The sequence below is a fragment of the Phoenix dactylifera genome, unplaced genomic scaffold, assembly GCF_009389715.1.
Source record: "Phoenix dactylifera cultivar Barhee BC4 unplaced genomic scaffold, palm_55x_up_171113_PBpolish2nd_filt_p 001446F, whole genome shotgun sequence".
Classification (NCBI taxonomy): Eukaryota; Viridiplantae; Streptophyta; class Magnoliopsida; order Arecales; family Arecaceae; genus Phoenix; species Phoenix dactylifera.
The window spans coordinates 1-24375 of NW_024068765.1; the positions used below are offsets into that span (position 1 = coordinate 1).

The window sequence follows — 24375 nt, forward strand, 5'->3', positions numbered from 1 at the left end:
CTCCACCTCCTATTTTCGGTATCACCAGATGGACCGCCGACTTTGGTCCATGCCGGTCCATCTGGTCCGGGGTTTACATTCTTCCCTCCTTAAAAGAAATTTCGTCCTCGAAATTTTACATACCTGAGCCTGCAAAAAGCTGTGGATACCTCGTACGCATTTCATCTTCTAGTTCCCAAGTTGCTTCCCTTTCAGAATGGTTATTCCATTGAACCTTCACATAGGAAATGGTGCGCCGTCTCAAAACTTGCTCCTTGTGATCAATGATGCGTAGAGGAAACTCTTCATAAGTCAGATCCTTTTCAACCAGTAATGGCTCATACTCTACTACATGACTAGGATCTGCAATATACTTTCGTAGTAGAGAAACATGGAAGACATTATGTACACTCGATAGCTCTGGTGGTAAGGCTAATCTGTAAGCAACCTCTCCTACTTTGTTCAGAATTTCAAAGGGACCAATGTAGCGAGGACTTAGCTTACTATGTCTTCCAAATCTCATAACTCCCTTCGAGGGGGATACCTTCAAGAAAACAAAGTCACCCTCCTGGAATTCCAATTCTCTTCTTCTTTTGTCTGCCCAACTCTTCTGTCTGTCCTGAGCTGCTCTGAGCCTTTCTCTGATCAATAAAATTTTCTCTCTGGTAACCTGCACTAACTCAGGACCCAGCAACTTTTTCTCTCCTACCTCATCCCAATGTACAGGAGATCTGCACTTTCTTCCATAAAGGGCTTTGTAAGGTGCCATCTGGATGCTAGAATGATAGCTGTTATTATAAGCAAATTCTACCAGGGCTATATGATCATCCCAGCAGCCTCCAAGATCAACAGTACATGACCTCAGCATATCCTCCAAGGTCTGAATCGTCCGCTCTGACTGACCATCCGTCTGAGGATGATAAGCAGTACTGAGCCTCAATTCAGTTCCCATAGCATTCTGAAAGCTCCTCCAGAATCTAGATACAAATCGTGGGTCCCGATCAGATACAATACTAACCGGTATGCCATGTAGGCGCACAACTTCCTCAATATATCTCAGTGTCAGCTTTTCAAGAGGAGTGCCAACCCTAAAGGGTAAGAAGTGAGCTGACTTTGTGAGACGATCAACAATCACCCACACTGCATCATTCTTCTTAACTGTCTTGGGAAGTCCAATAACAAAATCCATAGTGATATGTCCCCACTTCCATTCTGGTATCTCCAACGGTTTCCAACAAACCTGCCGCCTTTGATGTTCGCTTTCACCTGTTGACACACCAAGCATCGAGCCACAAAATCGGCTATTTCTCTTTTCATGCCACTCCACCAAAAATGCTCCCTCAGATCTCTGTACATTTTTGTGCTACCTGGATGGATGGAGAAACGGGACTGTGAGCTTCTCCATAATTTCCTCTTCAATTCGATATCATCTGGTACACATAAACGGCTACCAAATCGAAGAGTACCATCCTGATAATACTGAGCTCGGGTCGCAACCCTGTTTCTACATCTTCTCTAAGCTGACATAAATGAGCATCTGTCTGTTGGGCAGCCTTAATTCTCTCAAGTAATGTTGGTTGCACCATCAAACAAGCCAGCATACCCCCAGTACTCATAGTAGTCACCTCGATATTCATCATATCGAGATCTCTTATAATCTGCTTCTGAGTGGTGAGCAGAGCTGTAGTGCCTACTGTAGACTTTCTACTGAGAGCGTCAGCCACTACATTAGCCTTTCCTGGATGATATTTAATACTTAGGTCATAATCCTTCAGCAGTTCAAGCCATCTCCTTTGTCTCATATTAAGCTCCTTCTGTGTAAATATATACTTCAAGCTTTTATGATCAGTAAAGACTTCACATGGTTCTCCATACAAATAATGCCTCCAAATTTTCAGAGCAAAGACTACCGCTGCCAGTTCCAGATCATGTGTTGGATAGTTCTGCTCATAGGGCTTCAACTGTCTAGAGGCGTAAGCCACCACTTTTTCATTTTGCATTAGAACACAACCCAGTCCTTTCTTGGAAGCATCACTAAAGATGGTGAAACCTCCAGAACTAGGTAGAGTGAGGACAGGAGCAGATACTAATCTCTGCTTCAACTCCTGAAAACTCTGCTCACATTCTCCACTCCAGATGTACTTTGCTCGTTTCTGTGTCAAACGAGTTAAAGGGGTGGCTATCTTTGAAAATCCCTCCACAAACCTCCTGTAGTAACCAGCTAGACCCAAGAAGCTTCTGATCTCCGTCACATTAGTCGGACGAGGCCAGTTCACTACTGCTTCAATCTTCCTTGGGTCCACTGAAACTCCGTTCCTGGAGATCACATGCCCAAGAAATGCAATGCTATCCAGCCAGAATTCACATTTGCTCAGCTTGGCATATAACTTCTTTTCTTGCAGAGTTTGCAAAACTAACCTCAAATGATGTTCATGCTCTTCCTTGCTTTTGGAATAAATCAGGATGTCATCAATAAACACAATAACAAACTGATCCAGAAATTCCTTGAAGACCCTGTTCATCAGGTCCATAAAGGCAGCAGGAGCATTGGTTAATCCAAAAGGCATAACCAAAAATTCATAATGACCATACCTAGTCCGAAATGCTGTTTTGGGCACATCCTCTGTTTGAATTTTCAGTTGGTGATATCCGGACCGTAGGTCTATCTTCGAGAACACTTGAGCCCCTTGCAACTGATCAAATAGGTCATCAATCCGAGGCAATGGGTACTTGTTCTTCACAGTTACTTTATTCAACTCCCTATAGTCAATACACATCCGCATGCTCCCATCCTTCTTCTTTACAAACAACACTGGAGCTCCCCATGGGGAAACACTAGGCCGGATGAACTTCTTATCTAGGAGTTCTTGCAGCTGAGTTTTCAGTTCTCTCAACTCTGCCGGTGCATCCGATAAGGAGGCTTGGAGATCGGTCCAACTCCCGGTACAAGATCAATTTTAAAATCAATCTCCCGATCAGGGGGCAGTCCAGGTAGGTCATCAGGAAAAACATCAGGATATTCTCCCACAATAGCAATATCATCTAGTGTTGACTGATTTTGAGTATCTATGACATAGGCTAGATAGGCTTGACACCCTTTTCTTAATGCTTTGCGTGCACATAATGCAGAAATAATATGTAAAGAGGACTTACATTGCATGAGTGCATCGCCTTGAAAGAAAAATTCCAGCTCCCCTGGTATCTGGAATACTACTCTCTTTCTGAAGCAGTCTATATGAGCATGGTACTTGGACAGCCAATCCATTCCCAAGATGATGTCAAAATCTCGCATGTCTAGCTGTATTAAGTCTGTCACTAACTCCTTTTCTCCTAACTGAATTATGCAATTCTTGAAGATAATGTCAGCAATTACTATTTTTTGTAGGGGTGTTAGCAACATATAATGGCTCCACTAATTTCTCAGATAGGCAATGTAAGGAGCTAGAGAATTTGTTAGATACAAAAGAATGTGTAGAGCCAGAATCAAACAATATAGATGCATCAACTGAGTTGATGGAAATGGTACCTGTCACCACACTGTCACTTGCACTAACATCCTGCTGAGTCAGTGCAAAAACCCGAGCAGTCCCCTTCTGCTTCTGATCCCCTGATCCAGTAGGGCCTGAGGTCATTCTTCTTCTGCTGACAATCACGTGCAATATGCCCAACCTGACCACAGTTAAAACAAGCTCCCATCTTCTTAAAGCAAGGTCCTCCATGTGACTTGTTACAGAACTTGCAGACCCCGAATTTCTTCTTCTTGTTTGCATTTTCTCCAGAATTTCTTGGCCTTGCATTCTGATCCCCGGTTGCCCTAGACCTTTTCAGCTCATCTCTTTCCTTTTCTGTCCTGTTCAATTCAGCTTCTAATTTCAAAGCCCTTTCCAACACATCCTGGTAACTAGTGAAAAGCAGAACAGCCAACCTTGACCTGATCCCATATCTCAGGCCTTGTTCAAACCTTTTAGCTTTACTTATCTCCTCCTCCATAAACTGAGGACAAAACCTGCCCAACTCATTAAACTTGCTGGCATATTCCAAAACTGTCATATTCTCGGTCTGTTTCAGGGCCAAGAATTCGTTCTGCTTCACCAATCTCACTGACTGAGGAAAGTATTGGTTGTAGAATTTACCTTTAAATTCCTCCCATGTCAGTTGTTCACCATTTCCTTGGACAGCAGCCTTCATAGCTATCCACCAGAACTTAGCGTTTCCTCTGAGCATAGGAACCGCCAATTTGACCTTGACCTCCTCGGGAAATTGTAGGGCATCATACATCTCCTCTATCTCCCGAATCCAGGCCTCCGCAGCCAAATAATCAGCACCTCCCTCAAACATTGGAGGGTGCAGCCTCCGAAATTTCTCATAATAGGTATCGGTGGACGATACCGGTCGGCAAGAGAGCTGCGTCTGCTGCTGCTGCTGAAGAAGCTGTGCCACCACCTGACATACCCCAGCAAGATCTGCCTGAGTGGCTACAGCATTTGCAGCTGGCCTTGCTGGCATGTTGGTAGCTTCTTGAGATGATGTTTTCACTCCTTTTCTTCTATAGTTAGCCAGAACTTCGTTCTCGCTATCACTCATCGTCACCTATCAAAATATAGTATTAATCATTATTCATTTCATCACATTATATATATATGGAACTTTTCTCTTATTATTATTATTGCTATTATTTTTTATTTATTTAATATTTAAAATGTCATTATTGTTCTTACTGTGACTCCAGTCATGTGAAAGCTAACTTAGCTACCCATTCCCATGATTAGTCTTAAAGTTTTTAATCATAGCTAAAAATTATTGCTCTGATACCACTAAATGTCACGCCCCGAATTTGGTTCGTGACACGGCCATGTTATTGCCAAGTAAAGCATACAATAACACGCAGCCACATAAAACTTCAAATTGTAAACAACTATATTCATGAAAGTCATTAGATGTTCATGTATTAAAATTCATACAAAACTTCTAAAAACAATATCAACATTTAACATTTGTCTTTCCCATAACCCTGGAGCATGTTACGCTCCTTGTTCCTAGCATCGTCTATTCATCTGTAAAGACATAAATAAAATGGTGTGAGCTATAAAGCTCAGTAAGTAAACAAGCATAATCTTATCGGATCAAGCAATATGTTATGTATGCTAATGCACTATTTGAAGAACAAACAGTTGTAGTAACAAGAGCATTTTCTTTAATCAAATCCAACATAAAACTATGCATGTCCATTTATGCAACTTTATAAACATGATTATGCATCATAAAACTTTTTGCCATTATGCCATGCATTGAAATCCGTACTCTCAGATAGTAGTGCAGCTATGGCCGCTCTTATTCCCACGGCAAGGCCTTTACCACTGCAGGGTCATCTTCCAGTTACTATTACCCACTGGCGGGGGTCGTAAAGCCAAGTTACTTTTACCCACTGGCGGGGGTCATATGCCTAGTTACTGTTACCCACTGGCGGGGGTCATACATAGCGATCTGAGAGTTCTTAAAACATATCATGCTTTTCATAAATCTCATTTCATAGAAACATTGGAAAATGGATAATGGCATCATGATAAATAAAATTCATGTTCATGCTGAAACCTTTGGTTTTCGTGCATCTTTCTATATCATCATAATCATGTGTACATAATATAATAATAAACATGATGAATGCTATATATCCAAAATCATGCAACTATTGCTAACACATGCTTGATCCTAATTTTTGTATAAACATAAATAATCATATACAATTTCATAAACAAATATTTGATAAACCATAAGATTATATCAGGGTTACTTACATTAGTTCGCCCACCAACCTTAGGTTTGAGTGCCAATTCTTCAATTACCTAGCAACATCATTAAATTACTTGTTAATTACACATTCGACTTCATTTAATTACTATCTTTCTTAATAGCCTAATTCAATTTCTGGTTCAGGCCCATGGCCCAATTTAATTTCTGGTTCAAGCCTGATTTAGCTTCTGGTTCAGGTCTGGGCCCATTTGTATTCAGGCCCGACTTTTAATTAGATTCTGGATCAGGCCCTTGGCCTGATTCAATTACTGGGCCCATTTGTACTCAGGCCCAGAAACACAATAGTTAATTAAATCTTATCAATTCTAATTAATTTAAAGGGGGCCTAAACTTAAACCATATTCCATTTAGTCCCTATATTAAAACTTGAACTCTTCAGGCCCAGTTAGTTCTGGTTTTAAAAACACTGGGCTTGGATCAGGGCCCAGCCCGGCCTCAGGCTCCTAAAGCCAAGTTCATTTGAAGCCCACTCCGGAATCAGGCCCACAGTCTTTTTTTTTTTTTTTTCTCTTTCTTTTTCTTCTCTTCTCCCTTCCCGAAGCTTCCTCCCTCTTCTTTCTTTTCTTCTCTTCTTCTCTTTCTTTCTTCTTTCCTTTTCCATCCCGATCCCCTCCTCCTCTTCTCCTCTTTCCCCCCACGAAGCTAGGGGTGAGCTCGGAAGGGCTCGGGATGAGGCCGGCCCGAAGCCGGCGGCGCTGCAGCCAACCGGCTGCACTGGCGGCGGCCGTGGTTCCACCTGCGGTGCCTACGGCGGCTGAGATCTTTCCTCCTCCACCTCCGGTCGGGGAGATGGGCATGGCCACCCGTCGAGGAGCGGCAGAACCGGCCGAAGCCGGTGGTGCACGCACAGTGCACGGCCGACACCCGCTGTCGGTCCGATGGCCTCCACGGTGGCCCGAGCCGGTAGCGTCCACGGCCAGTAGGGAGATCCCCTTTGGCTCTCCTTCTCCGATCCTCTCCGGCCAACACCGGTTCCACCTATGGAAATCCGATCGGTCCGAGCCGAGGACTCTTCCGTGCATCAGAGGTAAGTATTCATTTAGGGTTTAGATCTAGGGTTTAATGGGAAGAGGAAAATCGCAGTCGAGTGGAAGGGGGAAAGGCTAATTCGGCCTGGGCCGTCCATGGCCTTCGATCGACCGATCCAACATTGGATGACGGTCGCTCACAGTGAGATCTTCCCCTTCTTTCCTCTGTTAATCGTTTCCTAGCTAGGTTAAATCTAGCTTAACAGCATGTAAATGGAGGAGTTAGAAGTTTACCTAGCTTCGAGAAGCCGTGAAGTGTTCCCGGCGACTGCTATGTCTGCTCCGGCAGTGTAGTTCGGCGTCGAACTGGCGATCCTTCCTCCTCCGGCGCCACTGCTCCCGATCCAGCTCCTTGCACAGAGAAAAAGAGTGAGGAAGGTAAGGATGGATGATGGAGTCTTCTGTGACTCCATGGGCTTTTATAGCCCTCCATCTACCTCGGAGGGGTGGGGGACCGCGGCTGTTAGGCAGTTTTAACTGCCTCAACAGCTGCCGCTCTCCACCTCCTATTTTCGGTATCACCAGATGGACCGCCGACTTTGGTCCATGCCGGTCCATCTGGTCCGGGGTTTACACCAATCAATACAAACTACAAAGTACAGAGGACAGACAGACATGAGGATGGACCATGGTTGCCGTACAATGGATGCGTCTCAGCTTGATTTCGACACGCGTCATGAATTTCTTAAAAAATTATATCAATTTATCTGTAACAAAAAAAAAAGTTCTAAATTTTACCGAACCACTAAATTTGTACTATGTGGAGTGCAAAAATGTATTTGAAGCTTAGAAGGAAATATATCTTAAACAAATTTGATAATTAATATTTTCTACTAAGTATTCTATAAATTATCATTCCCATGCTATGCTAATCCACTCCCCTATATTTATATGAGAATAGTAACAATTAGATCTGTTGGAGAAAAAATAGATTGCCCTAAAACACATGGAGATGCATCGCCGGCACGTGACGACGGGCGCAACGGCAGCAACCCTCAAGGCGCCCGACCTCAAAGGCGCCCGACCTCAAGGTGTCTGACCTAAGTGCGCCCGACCTCGGAGCTCACCGCCTTGCGGCCCTGATCTCGGCTAAGCTGAGCCCGATCGACCTTACGTCCGAAGAAGACCCAGTCAAAGGATGAAGCAGACCTCTCCACTCCACCAGGAATCAAGCCCCTCTCCTCCTCATCCGGAATCCAATCCCGCGACCTCCGCCTGAGCGACTGTCAGCAATTAAATGCGCACGATCTCCACGGACCTCCCGCCTGCCCAAAATCTCAGGTCATCTACGGTAACTCGTTGACTCACTCAATTTCGTCCAGTCATCCACGGCAACTCATTATTTCACACGATCACACCCAATCATGACAGTAACCCATTAATTCGCCCAGTCACATCGCAGGTAACCCCGACCCTCCTCCTATAAAAAAAGGGACTGGAAACTTCTAACTTGGACTCCTACATACAAACTCTCTCTTTTTTCCACGAAAGCCCCCTCTGACTTAAGCATCGGAGGGCCGGCGTCGGACACCCCGGCAACCGGCTTCTTGCAGGTCTTCCGGAGGACGCAGCCCGCCGACGCACTATCTCCCGAAGCTCCTCCTTCTTAGCCAGTGGTTGCCTCCGGGTTCAGTTTCCAACAACAGTTGGTGCTAAAGGAAGGAATTGAAGCTTCGACTTCTGCTTCTGCTTACTTAAGAAGCATCGGAAAGCCGGCGCCGGACACCCTGGCCACCGGCTTCTTGTAGGTCCCTCGGAGAATGCAGCCCGCCGACGCACCACCTTCCGGAGCTTCTCTTCTCAGCCAGTGGTCGCCCCCGGGTTCAGTTTCTAGCAACAGTTGGCGCTAGAGGGAGGGATTGAACCTTAGAGGAAGCGATCCATCATAACTAATATTTTCTAGTTCACTTACTTATAAAATAAATTTTTCCATGTAGGAGCAGCACTTCACCATCACCATCTACGACTAATAGCCTTCAGATTTTGTATCACCATGCTTGTATCGCATACACATGAGTCTACGCTAATCTTCTATCCTATGTACAAGGGATCAATAACAAAACATTAGTGTACATTTTCTTCTTTGACATGAATTACACATTTTGTTCTACTATTTAGAATTTTTTTTTTTTTTGTCTTTTCGTTCCCTCTCCTATCTTCAAAATTAAAGATAAAGAAGCACATTTCAGATAATAGAACCCTGTTTTTACAATGTTGTAAACAAAATTCACCTAAATATATACACATTCCAAATTTCCAACACATGACTAGGCACCCTTTATAAAGCTCCCAAGAGAGAATGTTAAAAAAAAAAAAAAAAAATCTAAGAATTTTTTTTTAAATTCTAAGTGGCAGACCATCAACAGTACCATCACACTCGTACTTTAATATCTATTTTCTTAAACCCCGCTTTTTATCAAGCGCTCTCCCTCCCTCTTGCATCCTGACCGTCCGTCGGCTGCGCGAACACACCGGTCAACGACAAAAAAACTTTCAAAGCGACATATTGACACGTGTCAGTATCAGGGAGACCCAGAGGACGTCCTGGAGGATACCGTAGTAACTGTGGTCGAGCAGGAGGTCCTTGGCGTCATCGTCGGCTTCATCAGGACCGTCGGCACCCTGCTCCTCCTCCAATCGTGCTCCCCGATGAGCTCTTCCGTTGCCCACTTCAGCTTCTCGCCGTTAGTTCGCTCCGTTACTTTCCTCCCCCGAAACAGCACCGACTCCACGTTCCTCTCCGCCAGCGCCTCCTCCGCCGCTTCAACTCCGTCCACCGCTCTTGCCAAGCTGACCCCATTTCCCTGAAATACCCCTCAAACTTTAGCTCTCCTTGTTCCCAAAATGCCCTCTCCAGTAGGGCTATTCTGGTAATTTAGATAAAGTGGGAATAAAGCGAGAACATTTTTTTCCGAACAATACCTGAATGCGGATGTAGCTCGTTGTCCTGTTCGTCCCGAACGCCATGGCCACCGCTTGATCCACCTGATAATTTATAAAACAAAATAATTCAGAAAATTATTTCTAAAAGTGAAATGACCAAAATGTCCAGGGTATTTTCGTCATTTGAAAAAACTAGCGACGGAAGAGGTGGCGGGATTCGTACCACGTCGGCCTGGCCAATCCCTGCGATACGGACGAGGTCCGCCGCGGACGGCGGTGCCGAAGTTCTTCCGGCGGGTTCCGGCTCCCCGGCCCCTAGCGAGAGCACCAGGAGGTTCTCTACACCGGCAGCGAAGGGGAACTCCAGGTTGTTATTCAGCACGTGCGTGACGGCAGCCGCCGTGGGGTTGCTCATCACCAGCCCCCCGCCGACGGCCCGGATCCTCGTACGGCCGTCCACCGACCGCATCTCCACCGCCGCCGCTCCCGCCGCCGCGCACGTGGCGGCGCACACCTCCCGCATCAGGAAATCGTAGCCGTCCGTCTCCACCGCGTCCGCCCGCGAGAAGACGAACGGCGCCCCTGAAGCCAGGTCGTAGCACGGGATCAGCACCGGCTTCACGGTGTCCCGCAGCGTCGCGTCACCGAAGATCCCTCGGAAGAATACCCCGGCTTGTCCGCCAGAACGCCGGAAAATCTTGCGGAGGAGCCCCTTCTCGCCGGAGGTGGCGAGCCGGGAGCGATTCTTCGTGAGGAGGCGGTGGGCCTCGTCGGCGGAGAAGAGCGGGCGGCCGTCGGGACCCCGGGTGAAGAGCATGGCGGCGAGGACCCCGCCGGCGCCGGATCCGGCAGCCAGGTCGAAGAAGTCGGCGATTCGGGCGGCGGGGTCGCCGGAAAACTTGCGAAGAAAGGCCTCGAGGCGGGCGAGGGCGAAGCCGGCGAGGATGCTGTCGGAGGCGGCACCGCCCCCGTCAATGGAGAGGATGCGGACCCTTCCAGCGGCGGAGGCCTTGGGAGGCGTCGTCGGCGGGCTTCCGGCGGAGAGGAAGAGCTTGGGGTCGTCGCAGCCGAAGAGGAACTTGTTCTCGAGAATGGAGAAGATCTCGTACCTCAGCTTGTCCACGTCGAGGCTCGGCTCCATCCAAGCCGCCGCTGACTCCATTCTTGAAATAATAACTCGTATCGATCCGAACTGGCTACTCAATCGGTGGGAGAGAGACGGGGGAGAACGGAGAGCCCTCCGTTTGGCTTTTATCGCAAGAAGAAGCAGCGCAAGTTAGCATGTAATCACCGTGCATGTTAGTTACAGATCGTGAGCCCCGCGATCAATCGGCAGCTGGCACCTCCCGCTTCGGTCTCGGAAGACGACACGAGGACGAGCATACCCTCGGTTATGAACAGAAACTACAAGTTTGTCGTCGTCAAGTGCACAGATTGTGATGTCTAATCTGCAATGGACGGTTCTGATTTCTAAGGGATTTGAGGGAGCGCGGCGGGGCGGGTCGGGGCAAGGCGGTTAGAGTTGAGGGAAGGAAATCGCGGGAATTTGCCGAGGAATTGGGAATCTCGATGCACACGTGGTTCAACCGGGATCTGGGGACCGACGCCCTCCGAGTCCGCAACGGTAGTTGGAGAGAACGGGGATCGGACGGTAAAAATTTGATCAGAGAGAGGTGTCGGGGGAGGAGGCGACACAGCCAAGTGGGAGCTGGTGGCATGGAATCGCTGCTGGGTTTGAGCATCCAAGCAAGATATTAATAACTAAATATGAATTAAGGAAAAAAAAACATATTCTTATGACCGAATCTTGCACTAGTACAAAGTTTGGATATATTTCTACCCAAAAATAAAAAATGTTTGGAATATACCAATGCGGACATTCTATTTTTACTTCCCATGTTTTGATACAGAATAGAGATATAACACATGGTATTTATGCACTATAACTTTGTAGGCACTCTTTTATCTTTTTTATTGTCTTCTAAGTATGATATCAAATATATGTTTATTTATAAATATTTTGATCATCACAAAATTTTCATTAAAACTAAAACAGTTTTTTTGACGTCTCCTAGAAAAAAAACTTTTAGAGATTTTTTTTAGTTTTCTAGCAAAATCAAAACAATTGTTAGATTTTTTATAAATAATCCCTACACCATTTAAATTTTTTTGGGAGAGCTAGAAAGTATTTTCTGGCTCTTCCAAAGCTTTGCCAAAAAGTGCCTAAGTCCTTCTAACTTATGCTTAATGTCACTAGTACGGTAGTGCAAGCAAAAACACATTTAAAAATAAAATAGTTTAAATATTATCAACTTTTGATTTGATTTTATAGGATAGAATTGTAAAGAGAGAAGATTAAGTTTAGACAGGGATCATCATGCTATAGGATATGATTTTTATAGTTTTGGGAATAATGAGAAATAAATAGCTTTATTTTAATTTACTCTAAAATCTACAAGTGAAAGCAAAGACAATAAAGAAATAACAATTCACCGGCAAATTTCCTCTTTCTTCTTTCTGGGGAGGCTACAAAATTTTTCTCTTCCTGATACAATACAAACATGCTATCACAGTCCACCATGATAGATCTTTCCACTAAATTTGTCCTCGTTTTCATAGCACTTCTATCGAATTATACTTATCTAGAAACTTTGATTATTAAGATGCTCATCTTTTTCTCATGATCTAGTCTTTCCTTCCATGACCATTGATTTTACCATTTCTTAGTGAAGAAATACTTGTTGGAAAATACTATCTAGAAATTGCTATATTGTTATTATAGAATACTGTTATAAAAGAATAATCTAGCCTCAAAAATGTGATTCGCCCCAGATATATGGCTTTGTGGCGATCTCGTCCTCAAAATACAACAACCTGACTCAGCCCGATCCTCCTCTAACAAGCACGATCGCTGGAGATACTTAACCTGATCGACTCTTTTAGATGTCCGAAAAAGAAAAATATAGAAAAGAAAAAATTTAAAAGTAGACGAACTTTGTCTGTGGAAGAAACTCTCGAGAGATAGAGCACTAGTAAATGATAGAAAGAGATCAGATTGTGTTGGAATAATTATAGATGCTGGATTTAGAGCTTATTTATAGATTCTAGCTATATGACCGAGGAGATGCAATGGTTTTGAAAATACGTAATATTTCGGAAGCAAACGTTCTCTTCTAAAAAGTCACAACTCTTTTAAAACATGCGTCTAACAAAAAAATATTTTAAAGCATTTAAAATAACTAAAATTTAGGAGATAAAAATTTAAATCTTTTTTAAATTAAAACTTCAAGAATTCTCCATAAAAGATTTAAATTTTAAAAATCATAAAGTAGAATATCTGGGTCACTTACATTGTGCAATAGGTGAGGTGTCCTGTATACTTGAACCTCACTTAGTGTTGATAGTATCTATCGGAAGGAACCATAGTGGATTAAACCTTGAATTAGGTTCTTTGACTCAGACTTCTACTTATCACATATACAGTATGGATCAATTGGATCTTTATGTGGTTAGTACTATTTAAAAGTCTTGTGCTTAGTGTTTTGATTTTTTATGAAAATTTTGTTAGAGTTAGCCCAAACTCTTAGTCGCAGCCTATACGACAATTTCTATATAGGTAAGTCCTCCAAGGGTATTTGTGACCTAATACCATGCAGATTTTCTATGTTGGACACATTAAAAGTATAACTCAATCTTTTTAATATATTTTTGTCACTGATAAGTGCACTCATCATAGGGATGGAAGCAGATATACTCTGAAAAATGTGCTATGATATAACCATTCAATCAACTTTGTTTCTACCACATTAAACCTCCTTTATGGAATCTCCAATCACAAAGGTTCGGTATCCACTGTTGGTAAGCAAATAGTAGACTTAAGCTCCATCTCCCTCGATGATTTTAGGACTCCACTCCTGGACAAACTCTTAGTTAATTGATCTGTCAAGTTTTTCTTAGACTTGACAAATTTCAAGAAAATCACATTGCTCCTTTTGAGCTGTCTTACAGATTTATGACGAATTTGGATATACCGGTTCATCTTTTTGCTAGTATTCTTTTCGTTTGTCAGCTCTATCACAGTCTTACTATCACAATGGATTAATATGGCCACAACTGGCACTAAAAGTGCTCTAAGATAAGATTTTTAATCCAGTCTGCTTTAGTACAAGTGGTATCCAAAGCAATCAACTCGGCCTCCATGGTACTTCAAGATATAATTATTTGCATTATAACCCCAAAACTTATTTAAATTATTAAATAAATTCACGTAAAAATTGAAAATATGAACATAATAAATTAATTATTTAATCTTTTTTGTGTCAAATACTGCTCTCTATCTCTCGTCAATTGGTTAAACTCCCTATTTTTTCAAATTTTTACATTATTTACCCCATTAAAGAATTCCAACACAGCAAATCAACCTCAAGGCTAAAGTTGTGATACAGACTGTGCATGCACTAATGTTATCTTAAAACAAATTATTAGCATGTATGATTGAGGATGATAGTGTTATTTTGATGATTAACACAACAATTGAGGAAATATCAAAATAATAATACAGTTTAACTTGATACATCACTAATGAATACCACACTCTCGATACATTGAAAGAATGAGATCAAGATGACTTCCAATGATTAACAACGAGATAAAATTTGTAGTAGAAAAATGATAGAAAGCTTTTAAATCTAATTCAACAAAGTTTCAAATAAAATATACTCTTAAGGGCAAAACTGTAATTTTATTGTTAAGGGTATGAAGCTCTATCGTGGCATACACTCAAAATTACTTAAAATATGTTCTATTGATTTATAAATTAATCTAACATTAAGATGCAGGAAATTATGGGTTGAGTCAACCCCAAAAAAGTTTGGAGTCGACCCTGATACATATGGCACGCACTGGCACGGAGTAACTTACTTGGGACAGTGTATGAGTCGACCCTAGAAGAAGTGAAGTCGACCCTGGCACATTTTGGATCCATCTGGCACACCCTTGAAAAAATGGCTCAGATGAACAGTAAGTTGGGTCGACCCCAAGTATCCTTGAGCCGACCCCAAGAGAGGAGCCGACCCCAAAGAACTATGAGCCGATCCCAACTTGAAGCCTCCAAGAAAACAACTTTCTAGATTTTACTGAGAGGGTCGACCCCAAGTTTCCTTGAGCCGACAGCAGATGGAGCTGACCCCAAGAAGGCTTGAGCCGACCCCAATGGAGCCGACCCCAAGCAAACAAGAGCCGACCCCAGGATAGGTGTTCAAAAACCATGTTTCTGGAATCCCTGAGAAGGTTGACCCCAATGGAACTTGAGTCGACCCCACTGTAGCACGGGTCGACCCCAAGAAAGTATGAGTCGACCCTAGTGAAAATGCCGAAAAACAAGGTTCCTGTGGTTCCTGAGAAGGCCGACCCCACTGTAGCAGGGGTCGACCCCAGAGAAGTTTGAGTCGACCCCAAGGCTGATGAACAGTAACTTGAGTCGACCCTAGGAAAGCTTGGATCGACCCTAGCACGGGCAAGAGAATAACAGCTAGTTCTGCAGAAGTACTTTTTGACCTCCTAACGGCTAGAAACGGCTAGTATTTCAAATCTAGCGAATGAAAAGTGACTAATAGAGGTTGGAAAAGTATTTAAGAGATACTATTCATCAGAGGAAAGAACCTTTTGCAAAAAATCAATAGTGCATTCAAGAGAAAGCAAGCCCTAGTATTTTTCATCAAGTTACTTCATTCAAGTCCCAAAAGAAGGTAGTTGAGCAATCTGAAAGTGCATTTAACAGCTCCACCAACTCTTTGTGAAGTGAAGTAACCTGAGCAAAGAAGAGAATAGCATCCTCAAAGCGATAACTATTTCTCATCTCTTCTTTTAGTATATATTTGTTATATTTGCTCATTTAGGAGCTTCAAACTTCTTCCTTTTTAATTTTCTTGTAAGGTTTGTTGGTGAGCCCGTAAAACCAATGGTGTAGGTTGTTGGTGATCCCAGAAAACCAAAGTGTAAAGATTTTTAGATTGTGAGCCCGAAAAACAATCCAACTGTAATCCGCAGGATTATAGTGAATTTCTAAGGGGACGCTTGGGGAGTGGACGTAGGTGTTTAGGTGTTTAGGGGAGTGGACGTAGTTGTTTGGAACAATTAATAATATACATAGTTTTTAAAGCAACAGTAAATTCTCCATAATTTTTAAAGATGCAGAAAATCAATTTTCATAGAAATTAAAGCTGTAGCAAACTTATGCATGGATTTTAAAGCTATTGTAACTTTCTACACAGATTTTAAGTATGTAGGAAAATTTTGCATAGATTTTGAAGATCGAGAAAATTTTATGTATAATTTTTAAAGCTTGCAAAAAAATAGTTCGTACAAAATTTAAAGCTATAGAAAATTTCTACGTGGATTTAAAGTTGCAGTAACTTTCTATACAGATTTTTAAATCTGCATAATTTTTTTGCACATACTTTAAAGTTTCAAAATTTTTATACGGATTTGAAAGTTGCAAAAAATATGTTCCCATTATTTCACAGCAGTTCGAATTTCTTTAAATATTGATTTTTGTAAAGAAGACAACTTTTAAATGATAAAGTTAAAGCTATCTAATTCTATTAAACCAAATTTAATTCTATGCAATTAAATTAAATTTGATAAGCAATCAAATAGCAATTTTTAGTATAATCAAGATTCATATTTTTAGACTACTAGAAAGTATTGCCTAGAAATTGCTATATTGTTATTATAGAATACTGTTATAAAAGCATAATCTACTAAAACAAATTCAGAAGATTGAAAAGACATTGTCTGGATTGAGGCGTCTAATGCACACTGCCTTAAGAACGTAATTCGCCTCCTACATGCGGGGCTGTGGCGATCGTTTTCTCAAGGTATGATAATCCAACTCATCCTCATCCTCCTCTAATGAATCGCTGGGAAGACTTGATCCGACTGACTCCTTCTGATGCCCAAAAAAAGAAAATGATAGAAAAAAGAATAAGAGTGGAAGAACTGTCTCTAGAAGAATCTCTCAAGAGAAAGAGCACTAGTGAGTGAAAGAGATCGGATTGTGTTGGAATAATCCTGTGTGCTGGATTTAGAGCATATTTATAGACTTGTATCCAGATGACTGAGAAGCTGCGATGATTCCGAAGATACGCAATATTTTAGAAACATCATATCTTTTAGAAAACTAACATTCTCTTTCGAAGAATCACAACTCTTCTGAAAGAGACATCTAATAAAAAAATATTTTAAAATATTTAAAACAACAAAATTTAGGAGATAAAAAAAATTTAAATCTTTTTTAAATTAAAACTCCAACAATAATAGCCTCGTTGAAAGGTTATCATCATGACAAGATTTATCACTACAGAAAAAACAATTATTTTCGACACTTAACTGCCGATGCTAGGGAGAAGCATTGGCAATTTGGCTGGCGTGCCAAAATTTGCTGAAGCTTCTAAAATAGCGTCGGAAGATATCGATGCTTTCTCTAGAGCATCGGCAGAAAACTGACTTAGACAACGCTAAAAAGCGTCAGCGAAAACCAAAATGGAAACTGTTGTGGTTCAAATCTGGCCTGAGGGTGGTCACGCCGGTTGAGCCGAGGAAGCCGCCGGTGTGGAGAGGGGAAGATGGGAACCACCTCCTGCATGACGGCCGCGGACCTGCACAAAGCCTCACTGGTTTTCTCAGTGAGGGCCCTCCGACGATCAAAGCAGGCAAATTTTGGACCGGCCTAGAGAGTCCCTTAGGAATTACCTGACTGAGCTATTTATAGCCTCGGTGGAGTGACCTGGGTGATGGAGGTACTGTCAGTCCCCATCATGGGGGGTATGGCTCTGAGCCAGATGGCGTGCAGCCCAGGTAGGCAGGTGACGTGCGGTACAGTCCGTTCTTAAGAACGATAGGGTGTCGACCGTTATAGTAGGGCATGGTCAGAGTAGTCAAGGTGTCGTTTGACTGCTATTGGCCGGTTATGGAGGCATGGCGCGGCAGTGTGGTGGAGTACAGTCGTGTAGGTGGGCGTGGGCCTACACGTGGAATGTGGTTGTTGGCCAGGCCGAGCTTGTTAAGTAGTCATGTCAGGCGTTTAGTGAGGCCGGCTTGGTGTAGGCTTGGAGGGCTCGATTTTCCGGATTCTGAGGTGTACTTGAGGGAGCGCTCCGAGCTCGGGGGTCAGAGCGTATGCTGTGCATTGCTGGGGTCAGCGTCTCGAACTTGGTCGGGACAGGTCGGCGTTTATTGGGAGGCACCCCGAGCTCGGTCGGGGGAGTCAGCGAATGTCCGGAGTTGGTGGAGTTCCAAGGACGAGCTGGCTCTGGGCTGAAGTGAAGGTTTAGTCATTCGTCGTTGGTATTTACTGGGCCGAAACTGGGTGGCCTAATTAGTTGTAGGCTGGACGATCCGTTTTTTCCTCTATTAGAAATGACGCTTTAGAAAGCGTCGTCGGAGGCCAATTCTCCAACAACGTTTTACAAAGCATCACGATTGGCCCCCCCCTTCCCTACAAATCCCTAACCCCCTCCCCTTCTCTCTTCATTGCTCGCCTCTCAATCCCTAACCCCTCCAGCCACCTCCCCACCTTACAAATCCCTAACCCTCTCCCCTTTCTCTCTCTGTTGCTCGCCTTCGGATTCCTAACTCCTCCAGCCGCCCCCCCTCCTTACAAATCCCTAACCCCCTCCCCTTCTCTCTCTATCGCTCGCCTTCCGATCCCTAACCCCTCTAGCCACCTCCGTCCTTACAAATCCCTAACCCCCTCCCCTTCTCTCTCCATCGCTCCGAGTTCTTCGGCTTCTTCGACCCGTTCAACGCGGCAGCTGGTGGGGGCATGTGAGATGCCGCAGCAGGTGGCTCCTGCGGCAGCTGGTGGGGGCATATGAGATGCCGCAGCAGGTGGGTCTTGCAACGGCATTGCTTGGTTCCCGAGAGGCATCTTTGGGGAGGATATCTTCTTTGCATTTGGCGGAGGGAGAAGGGGCGGGGAGGCGTCTGCCAGGAAAGCGCCACATATCGTGCAGACATTGCTTTGCAGCGTCAAGGATCTATAAAGGGGATGACAAAGAAGATGAAGATCTCGAGGTATGTGATGGATTCCAATAGGTGAGTCTTGTTGCTCAATTTCTTCGTCCGATGCCCAAAATTCTTTGCTTCTATATGTCTTTGCTAATCTATTTCTGCATTTTTTTTCTATTTTTTGTTGTTGATGTGTTAATTCTCTTATATAATAGAAACCTATGAAGCCATCCTGTTGCCCAAAAAGACAACCCAAGAGGGGGGGTGAATTGGGTTTTAAGTAATTATTGCAATTAAAAACTTAATGAGTAACTAATTAAACCTTATTGCAAGTGGATTAATTAGTTTACTATATGCAGTGGATGAAGAGAATGGGAGAGACAATTAAGCAATCACAAACACAAGAGATTTTATAGTGGTTCGGAGCTAACCCTTGCTCCTACGTCCACTCCCCAAGCTTCACTTGGGAGTTCACTATAATCCCTCGGATTACAGCCAGTTGTTTTACAAGCTCACAACCCAACTTGTTGTTTTACGAGATCACAACGAACTCGGTCGGTTTTCACAGGCTCACCGACTAGAACCACCCGATTGTTTTCCCGGGATCACAATCAAACCCTTACACCGTTGGTTTTAACCTCGGCTCACCAACCAACCTCTACACCCTTGATTCAATCCCCTGATTGAATCAAGTAACAAAAAAACAGTTTGTAAAGAGTACAGGAATAGCTTCTTGAAAAGCAAATATAAACAATATAACTAAAGAAGAGTTAGAAGCCCTCAAACAGATTTTTAGATTTGAGGAAAGAGGCTTCTCGAACTCTGCAATCTCCTCGTGAGTGGGATGAAGATTTGCTGTCAGATGAGGAGCCTTGAATGCGAGGAAGATGTTGGGAGGATGGACTTCAATGCACTTCTTCCTTCTTTCTCTTGTATTTACTCTAGAGAGGCTTTGGTAGGTGGAAATCCCTTTTGCTTTAAGGAGTCTCTCTTTCTTACTCTATTACTGTTCACTCTGGCTATTTAAGCCATCCCCAACGAAAACTAGCCGTTAGACACACATTTATGGCCGTTCTGCACACTCTGCAACTCCTGACAAAGTGTCCGTTGGGATCGGAGTCGACTCAGCTGTTCCTGGAGTCGACTCATGCTTTACTGGAGTCGACTCGTCCACTGTTCAAAATTTGAAATAAAGTGTCGTCCCGTTCTGGAGTCGACTCGGCCAAACGTGGAGTCGACTCGCCAATGTCCGGAGATGACTCGGCCCTCCGGAGACGACTCGTTCTCAGGGTTCCAGAGATATGTTTTTCTTCATTTCTTTCTCGAGTCGACTCGGATCATTTTGGAGTCGACTCGGCTCTCAGAGTCCGAAAACTGATCCTCTGTGTTTGGAGTTGAACTGCCTCTGAGTCGACTCGGATTTTGTTGGGGTCGACTCGGCTGACTTGGGAGTCGACTCGTGAGTACTTGGAGTCGGCTCGACTCTCAAGATCCGAAAACTGTTTCTCTGTGTTTTGAAGGTGAACTGCCTCGGAGTCGACTCGGACTTTGCTGGAGTCGACTCGGCTCTCAGACACCGAAGTTGGCTCTCTGACTTTGTCTTGCATTCCTCTGAGAGTCGACTCTTGCTTCCTTAGGAGTCGACTCGCCAACCATTGGAGTCGACTCGAGTTCTTCTGAAGTCGACTTAGTTCTCAGAGTCCAAAATGACTTCTCTGTCTTTCAGTCTGTTACTCCATGGAGTCGACTCGTACTTTGCTGGAGTCGACTCTAATTCTTCAGGAGTCGACTCGGTGATAGGGTCTGAGATTTATCTTTCTGTCCTGCTGTCTGTTCTCAGTCAGAGTCACTCGTAATGTGCCGGAGTCGACTCGAGCTTGTGCCAGTGCTTTTGATACACTTGGAGTCGACTCGTAATCTTTCGGAGTCGACTCGAGCTTCAGACTTTGGTTCAAATTGATTTCCATACTTAGCCAAAATGTATTGAACCAAAGCTAGAGACATTTAAACATAAATTCACAAATATTTGGCTGAAACACTAGATTGAATTCATTAGTATAAGATATACTCAAATGCTTTGAGCTCATCAAAATCAAATAGGGTTATAATCAATCACTCCACAATCTCCCCCTTTTTGATGATGACAAAACATTGAGTATTTATAAAGTGAATTGCTCAACCAAAAGGAGATTTATAATAAAGTTTTGAAATGAATTCAAGTGTCTAGTCATTTAATTTATCCAAAATTGAAAGGTGTGAAACAATAAATTTTGAAGTTAAAGCTCCCCCTTTCATTTGGAATTATATAAGCCTTTATGTTATGTAATCAATTGTTTGGCCTATATGTGTTTAATGAATTTGCTTTCTTAAAATTTCAGATTCTCCCCCTCAACATATGCATTCAATTTTGTTTAGATTCTCTGAATTTTCTTTTAATGTCTTGAAGCTTTTGAGCTTAAATTTTTGATTTTAGAGGGAAAATCTGCCAATTTGTTCTTGAGTATGATTTAACTAATCTCCGAATATCCTTTGAATGGATTCTGGAGATTACTCCTTTAGGAGCCCCAACAGAGAGATAATGAGCCTCGAGGTATCGAATCCACTTAGAACAAAATACTTTGTGCTTTAAGAATTTTCTTTTTATTGATTCTCCCTTTACATTTCAATTCAATATATTTTCTTCCCCTTTTTATCATCATAGCAAAAAGGCAGAAAGCATAGAAAAGTACAAGAACTCAAGAATGCACAAATTTGAAAGGAGGTGTCTACTCATTGTATTGATGCTAATTTGAGTACAATTGTAATTACATATCAAAAGAAGTCCTCAAGGGACTGTACATCATAAAGTAAAAAGAACAAAAACACTAGGGTTTCTTTGTGGTGGAGGATGTGGCTTCCTTGCTCAGTCTAGTGTGTTTGATGACCATGCTTAACCCCTCATTGATGTTTTCCAGTTGTTCAAGTATCTCCGAGGTGGTTCTAGACTGAATCGAAGAAATGTGGTTGACACTCTCCTGGAGGGTGTCCAACCTGGAGAGCAGTGCATGGGCTAGTTTCTCGGCACCCTGGCTCCGGCTTCCTAGCTCTTGTCTGATGCCGTCTCGCATCTTCTTCATGTCGTCCTTGACGTCACTCATGTTCCAGTATTGAGCTTGGACCAGGCTGCGCACATTTGATATCTCCTCCCTCAAGTGCGCAGTCATCTCGGCTAATGCTGCCAGGGAGGGAACAATCTCGGTGGAGGGAGCACTCGAAGGACCTCGGAGCTCCCTCAGCAACTCATCTCTGAGATCCCTCACTATCTCCTGCCGCAACTCTCGGAGCTGCTCAGAAGAAATGCGGACCTCCAGTGGCTGCTGCTGAGTAGATGGGGCAGTGGAGGTGGAGGGCTCGGTATGGGTATGGGCAGAGGTGGAAGGGTAGGTGGAGGGATCTGTATAGTGGTCCTGGTCATGATCAGGACTGGGTGAGTGATGAGTGGTAGGGTCAGAAGATGTGGATGACTTCCTAACCCAGACTCCCCCTACCTTGTGGAATCCCATCCTATGAAAGGTTCCCTCACCCATGCGATCTGTAAACCGCTGTGAGCGAGAGGGTTCCTCCTCAGAAATGGGGACCTCTAACTCCCTAAATATAAGGGTGAATAACATGTCATAAGGGAGGCTGAGCCTAGGTTTATCTAGGGGCTCATAGAGGTACTTGTAGATAAGTTTTGGAAAGTTGATAGGAGTGTCTTGGAGGAGGTAGAACATCAAGGCTAGGTCTCTCTCCGAAATGAAGTCAAACCTACCAGTCTTCGGAAAGAGAGTCCTAGAGATAACACTAAGGAGAAGTCGCATTTCAGCCGAAAGCTGATTTGCAAACACCTCCTCTATGGGGGACACTGGTGGACTCCCTAGAATGGCCGTAAGGGACTCTGTCCTGTCAGAGGGGTGTGTGGGAACAATCCCCTCACTCGAGAGATGGAGGACTCGTGCAATAAAGTCCTCCGAGATGAATACAAAGACACCCATAACAGTTCCCTGGATACCTCCGCCTACCCGTGCCACTGAACCATAAAACTCCCTAATAAGCCCTGGATAGGTAGGGAGGTCAAGAGTGCAGAAAAACTCTAAACCTTGGGCTCTAAGGTGATGCCCTAGGTTGAACCCTTCCCGGGAGAGGAAGTCAAAGTTGACTTGCCTCCCGGTAGAGACAACCTTCCCGGCGCATGAGCGCAAGGGAACCGGCCTAGGTGGGGAAGGAACCGGAGGTGGTGGCCTCGCCGGTTCGTTTCGAGCCTTGGACCGTCGCTCGGCCCCGCTCGCGGAGATGGGTCTCTTTCGGCTTGGGACAACTGCTTTCCTAGGCATTTTTGACCTAGACACGGGAGAGGAACTAGGAAAAATGGAGGAAAACTCGATGGAGAAGACCTAGAATGGGTCGGAGACGAGGTCGGAGTCGGCTCTAGGGTTTTGGAACAGTGTCGGCTGTGAATAGAAGTGAGGAATGAACGTTTCGATTAGGGTTAAAAGTCGGATTCCCGACCTCGAGTCGACTCCAGTAAGTCGCGAGTCGACTCGACCGCGAGTCGACTCCAAAATATGCGCGAGTCGACTCCCCCATGAGCCGACTCTAAAATGTATCCGAGTCGACTCGAACTCTGGCACGCACCCAAAAATCATGTTATTTTCGCGCCACAAGAGAGAGTTATGGACTTATCCATGATTTAGGAACTGATTTGATGATCATAGATAACAAGTTCTATGTCCACCATAGACTAATCCTCAAAATCTATGAACTAGAGGAGAGTATCACTAGAATGGATCAATCACTCCTAACCCTCTTCTAAGTATGCAAAATCGATCTTCACTCAGAGGTTTTGTGAAGATATCAGCAAGTTGATCATCAGTACACACAAATTGAAGTGTCACATCACCATTGAGTACATGATCTCTTATGAAGTGATGTCTTATCTCAATGTGTTTAGTTCTTGAGTGATGAATTGGATTTTTAGTTAGATTAATGGCACTTGTATTATCACAGTTAATAAGAATTTTATCTTGTTTAATGCCATAATCTTCAAGTTGTTGTTTAATCCACAAGATTTGAGCACAACAACTCCCGGCAGCAACATATTCGGCTTCCGCCGTAGATAGTGCAACCGAGTTTTGTTTCTTGCTAAACCAAGAGATTAAATTTTTTCCTAAGAATTGACATGACCCGCTGGTGCTTTTTCTATCAAGTTTACAACCAGCAAAGTCTGAATCTGTATACCCTATTAAGTTTATGCTAGATTCTTTAGAGTACCATAAACTTATATTTTTTTGTTCCTATTAGGTATTTAAAGATTCTTTTAACTGCAATTAAATGTGATTCCTTAGGATTAGATTGATATCTAGCACACATGCATATACTAAACATGATATCAGGTCTACTTGCAGTGAGATATAATAAAGATTCTATCATACCTCTATACATCTTTTGATCTACTGATTTACCTGATTCATCTTGGTCTAGTTTGCATGATGAACTCATGGGTGTGCTGATTGACTTGTTTCCTTCCATATCAAACTTCTTAAGCATCTCCTTGATATATTTAGCTTGATTGATGAAGATCCCTTCTTCAGATTGTTTGATATGGAGCCCGAGGAAGTATTTCAGCTCTCCCATCATGCTCATTTCA

General features: G+C 43.5%; 2 protein-coding genes across 2 annotated transcripts; both read right to left on the bottom strand.

The window, feature by feature from the left end:
* Window positions 1–3528: 3528 nt before the first annotated feature.
* Window positions 3529–4563, bottom strand: LOC120108630. Its single transcript, XM_039122287.1, has one exon. It carries the CDS (start codon window positions 4561–4563, stop codon window positions 3529–3531), a length of 1035 nt encoding a protein of 344 aa, XP_038978215.1.
* A 4415-nt stretch (window positions 4564–8978) lies between these two features.
* LOC120108629 (patatin-like protein 3) lies at window positions 8979–10905 on the bottom strand. The gene is made up of 3 exons (XM_039122286.1): window positions 9925–10905; window positions 9741–9803; window positions 8979–9622 (listed from the first exon to the last, which is right to left on the bottom strand). Exons 1-3 carry the CDS (start codon window positions 10861–10863, stop codon window positions 9341–9343), a joined length of 1284 nt encoding a protein of 427 aa, XP_038978214.1. The 5' UTR covers window positions 10864–10905; the 3' UTR covers window positions 8979–9340.
* Window positions 10906–24375: the final 13470 nt, after the last annotated feature.